Below are 5,749 nucleotides of genomic sequence, written 5' to 3'. Positions count from 1 at the left end.
CCCTTATGGACGACATGTTGTACCCTATAGGCAGCACGGTAAAGGAGGAGACATTAGTATCTACGGAGGAACACACCCTTATGGTCAAGGGGGCAACGGCTTAGGTGGAATGTTTTGGTCCTTGTTCCGTTCAGCAACTCCCTTTCTCAAAACAACAGCAAAAAAAGTGGGAAAACGAATGCTCGATACTGGATTGGAAACGGGAATGCAACTTGTCCAAGACGTGATCAATGGTCAACCTTTAAAGAAAGCTGCCAAGACAAGAGCGAAAGCTGCTGGAAAAAATTTACTCACAGGGGTCATTGATGACATTACACAGCAAGGTCGAGGAAAAAGAGTATATAAGCGCGCGGATACGTCAAAGCGGCGCAGTGAAGGACAGACCAAGAAAAGGAGAACACCTCGTTCAATGTTCAAGACTATTTTTGATTAAAGATGGCATCAGCACACCCTCTCTCAGCCCCTGGTGCGAATTCAAGTTTACAATTGTTTGATGTACCTGTGACAGATGTGTCCATTGTTAGCAGCAAATGGATCGATTATGAACCGGTTCAAACGGGAACTAATCCCATCGAGTTTGTCATCAAACCGTTAGCTGACTACATTGACATTAACAAGACAGAGCTGCGATTGGTAGTAAAGATTACCAAACAAGATGGATCGCCCACAGGGGATGGTAAGAAGTACACTCTGGTCAACAACGCCCTTCATTCCATCATCAAACAGTTTACCATCAAGATCAACGAAACGCTGGTAACAGAACAGTCAGACACTCAAGCATACAATGCTTACATCAAGACCTTATTGAACTTTACGGAACAGGCCAAGAAATCGTTCTTAACCAAAGCTCTGTATTACAAAGACACTGCTGGACACATGAATGAAGTAGATAATAATGCAGAAAATAATGAGGGTCTGAATAGAAGAGCCACATTTACTAACAACGGCGCAGAAGTTGGTTTGGTCGGAGTACCTCTTTGTGACGTGTTTAATATTGACAAGTTGTTGCTTGACGGTTTGGAGATCAAAGTCAAAGTGGATCTGAACAACGATGCTTTTGTTCTCATGGCTGGAGAGACTCCAAACAACTGCAAACTAAAGATCATGTCTAGTACGCTTCGCATACGCACAGTGCGTGTTGCAGACAGTGTGAAACTAGAACATGTACAGATCATGCAAGGTTACAAAGGGAGCGCACCGCTACCAGCCATCTATACCCTAACCAGAACCCCTACGCAGGCAAGAATCATCCCTCAAGGAGTCTTAAATCACACTGAGACAGATCTATTCCACGGTTTCATTCCTCAGTGCATCATTTTTGGGCTCGTCCGGAACGATGCCTTCAACGGAAACCTTGCAAGAAATCCTTTCAACTTTCAGCTGTTTGACCTGCAAGACATTCGGCTGACTGTGAATGGAGAAGAAATGCCTTATTCTGCGCTGGATCTGACGGGTGGAAAAAAGATCGATGGTTACAACACGCTGTTTTCAGGAAGTGGAGACATGAATTGTGGGCACGGGCTTGACATTGATAGAGTGGATTGGGAAAACGGATACGGTTTGTTCCGTTTTGATTTGACACCGGCAGGAAGTGGACATCCCGATCATCTGATACCCCATCGAACGGGTAACGTGAACCTGTACCTGAAATTTGGAACTCAAACGAACCCAGTTCTGAATTTAATTGTGTACGCAGAAATTGATCGCAATCGTCGCGTGGTCTACGATTTGTCACAAGGCTCTTAGTTCATCGTCATGCATACGACCCAAGAACTATGGCAAGCCTGTCTTTCTGACCCTGTGTTAGCACCTCTGATGCAAGGCGTATTTCCAAGGGATAGGCTACCTGTCATCAACACCTACCCAGCCGGACTCATCGCGAATACGGACCCTCATGACCAACCTGGGACACATTGGGTGGCTATGTACTTTGAATCGCCTCGTGAAAGTGAATTCTTTGACAACTACGGCTTTCCTCCTGAAACTTACAACATGGATACCTACATTCTACGGGAAGTTACCTATTATAACGACAAACCACTGCAAGGACTGAACTCTGATGTTTGTGGAGATTATTGTTTGTTTTATCTCATTCGGCGAGCACGGAATGTTGATATGAACACTGTTCAAGCTAAATTTAAACGATATGATTCTCAGTGGAACGATGCACAAGTTGAACGGAGTGTACACGCTTATTTTAATTCAGTCATTTATCCTAAAGTTAATGATTGCTTTCAACAAGGTTGTAAGTCATTTCGCTGTGTCCATAAGCAATAAAATCATGTTAAAAAGTAAACAAAATGTTGCTGTTTTTGTGTGTATTTGCTGGTAAAAGGGGTGGGAATTCTATCTCGTGTACACAAATTGTTGAAGCTTCGTCTTGTGAACATGTCTCAATTCAAGTGCCCCAGCAGTATTATCATTTCTGGCCCCAGCCAATGCGGAAAAACAACATTTACGCGCCAAATACTTCAACACGCAGATTGTTTATTTGAACGCCCCATTCGCAAGATCGTGTATTGCTACGGTCAATGGCAAGATTGTTTTAAGGAATTGGTAAAGGAAGTCACGTTTATGGAGGGTATTCCCGACGACATTCCCGCCTTATTTCGACCCCCTCATCGTCCTGGTCTGCTCGTGTTAGATGACCTCATGAGAAACTGTAGCGATGACGAGCGCATTTTGGATTTGTTCACCAAAGTGTCCCATCATTGTGACGTCACCTGCATTTATTTGACACAAAACCTTTTCCCCCCAGGAAAGTTTTCCCGGAGCATTTCTCTTAATGCTCATTACATCATTGCTTTTAACAATCCTCGAGATACTTTGGGGTTGAGGACACTGGCACAACAGGCGTTTTCTGGGCGCGTTCCGTTTGTGTGGGAGAGTTTTCAAGACGCTACATCACAACCATTTGGATACTTAATGATGGATTTACATCCACGAACCCCGGACATTCAACGATTGCGAACAAGGATCTTCCCAGGGTCACATTCATATCCCATTGTTTACGTTGATAAGAAAATCTATAAAACCGATGAACCCTTTCCGGTAGATTTCATTTAACACCATGGCTTTGCAATTGTTGCACCGCGAGGAGACAGTAAACAATCAAAGTGGTGGTGACATGACTTTGCGTTCTGGAAAGATTTCAAAATCTACCGAGAGAAGAAAACAAGAACTCGTCAAGGCTTCCAAAGTCAATCAACATTTACCCTTTCTCTGCACTTGTTTTACAAGCAGAGGGAAACAGCGGAAAGAGATGATATCTCACGCTAGTAAGGGACAAATAGAAGCCATCAGTGAAGTCGCCCTTAATCTACTTAAAGGGAACATTATGGTTCCAAGTTCATCATTTAAACGCTTGAAACCACACAAGGCGAAACTCCTGTATTTGACTCGCAAGACACCTAGTCTGAAGAAGAAAAAAGAAGTTCTCAATCAACAAGGAGGATTCCTGCCAGCTCTCGCCTCTTTGATTGCACCGTTCGCTTTGGATTTATTGGGTAAAGTGCTAAAATGAAACACGTACAAAAGATGATGTTGGTTCCAGAGCATTTATTGCAAAGCCTTGAGACAGAACATCGCTTAACCTCACCTCCGCAACTCACGACCTTGACGCGCTTGGATCAAGACATGAAACATATCACGGATTCTACTTTGCCCGCAGATCAAAAAGTGGCCTTATTGGATCAACTATTACAACGGTACCAAGGTTTGTCAAAACAAATGAAGAGCGAAACGAAGACGAAACCTGCAGGGACCGCGACAACAGCTCCAAATGCGCCCACTCCAAACCATTCTCCAACGATATCCGAGGTACAACCCAAAAAGACAGCACACAGGAAACTTCCAACCACACCCGTTGGTCCATCCAAAATTCCTGTCAGGATAGAAACACCACCTTCTCCTATTGAAAAGGACACAGATCCCTGGATCTTTGAAACGCCCCCAGATTCCACGGAGAAGAGGGTTATTAAAAGGTCCTACAGGGCAAGAACACCTATGGTTGCCCGATTAAGGACTAATACAAAGTGGGAACCTTACTGAACAATAATGATGCAGCGAACTCAAGTGAACTACATTTTTTTTTTTCATCTCTCATTTACGCGTGTGTTATTTAATGTTACTTACTCTAAACGCGTTAAAATAGTGCATGCATAATAGAACAATAATGATGCAGCGAATGCAAGTGAATTATATTTTTTCATCTCTCATTTACGCGTGTGTGATTTGTTGCTCTAAACGCGTTGAAACAGTGCATGCATAATAGAACAATAATGATACAGCGAATGCAAGTGAATGATTACATTTTTTCATCTCTCATTTACGCGTGTGCTATTTATTGTTGCTCTAAACGCTTTGAAATAGTGCATGCATAATAGAACACTAATGATGCAGCGAATGCAAGTGAATTACAACATTTTTTTTCTTCTCTCATTTGCGCGTGTGTGATTTATTTTCGCTCAAAAAGCGTTGAAACAGTGCATGCATAATAGAATCATGATGCAGCGAATGCAAGTGAATTACAAAGAGAACTACTCTCACAAATATCACATTGTGATAAGCGTTCTCTGTTAATTCAGTAAAACGCTTGAAATGTTTGTTGGTGTGTATTTATTGACTTAACAACTATAATCTTTGTTGTACATAGGGTGCGTTTTCAAAACAACTTTTTTTCGGATTAAGGTTTGTTTAAAGAGAACTATCTCTCGCAAATATCACATTCTGATAAGCGTTCTCTGTTAATTCAGTAAAACGTTTGAAACGTTTGTTGATGTGTTTTTATTGACTTAACGATAACCTTCTGCAAATAAAATTCGTTCGAGTTAGTCCGGTCTCGAATGTTTCATATTCTGTATGTCTGAACAGAACTGCATTATCAGAGTCACAGTATTTATTTAAGCGCAACGCAACATGTTTGTTTTAACGTTACAATAGTCAAATAGTAGAAGAACAATCATTTATATCTAGAGTATCTTTTAATAAAGCGTTTGAAATGTATATTGTTGTTTACTCATTGCGTCAAATATTGTGAAAAGTATTTTGAAATACGATATGAAACCAACTCCCGCTTCACCATACCACAGTATAAAACGCTTCTCAAAATGCAAAGGTTTTTTTCAAGCGTTTTCAGAAAAGGTTTTATTCAATTCTGTTGAGTAGGCTTTCTTTGTGTCTGTGCACTGAAGGATGTCTTTGTGTATTCTTACATAAAAAAGATTGCATTTACCCGTGTTTCATTCAAGCGCGAGGTTGAGAAAAAACTTTCCTTAAAAAAAGGTTGTAACAACGGAGTTCACGTTTGTTTAAAAAGCGTAAAAGAATTGAGAATGCTCCTCTTTTCCACACAAAACAACTTTTTTTCTTCTATATTCTTCCTTCTTCACGCTTCGATCGCCTCTATGCAAATTTAGTTGAAAAAAGAACAAAGCGTTTGTGGACTTGTCCAGGCGTGTAAAGCCTTTTGTGTATGTGTTTTAAAATTCTGTTTGACTCGCTTCAAAACAATAGGGTTCTCACTTCACTTTGTAGGTACGTGACCCCAAGCCCAGAAAGTTAATGTAAACGGACGTCAGCGGTGTCTCATTGGCCCGTGATGACATCACCTTGACCTCATTGGCTCGCTGTCTTTCCCATTGTTCTTTTCGCTATATATTTGCGTTACCACCCGGATGGCTGGGTGGACACAGAACACAGGCACAGCAAACACATCTCGCTTACTTTCTCAATAAAAGAAACCTTCATG

At 41.5% G+C, this 5,749-nt stretch overlaps 1 protein-coding gene across 1 annotated transcript; it reads left to right on the top strand.

Annotated features, from left to right (window-relative positions):
* The first annotated feature begins 435 nt into the window (after positions 1–435).
* On the top strand, positions 436–1,746 carry LOC137988050 (uncharacterized protein F54H12.2-like). The gene has a single exon (XM_068834113.1). It carries the CDS (start codon positions 436–438, stop codon positions 1,744–1,746), a length of 1,311 nt encoding a protein of 436 aa, XP_068690214.1.
* Positions 1,747–5,749: the final 4,003 nt, after the last annotated feature.

The sequence above is a fragment of the Montipora foliosa genome, unplaced genomic scaffold (genome assembly GCF_036669935.1).
Source record: "Montipora foliosa isolate CH-2021 unplaced genomic scaffold, ASM3666993v2 scaffold_404, whole genome shotgun sequence".
NCBI classification, from domain to species: Eukaryota; Metazoa; Cnidaria; class Anthozoa; order Scleractinia; family Acroporidae; genus Montipora; species Montipora foliosa.
Note: the sequence above shows the minus strand (reverse complement) of the source record. Positions and strands in the feature narration are given on the sequence as shown.

Excerpts from the sequence above, each read along its gene's own strand:
- LOC137988050 (XM_068834113.1), top strand. The coding sequence starts at position 436 with ATGGCATCAGCACACCCTCTCTCAGCCCCTGGTGCGAATTCAAGTTTA.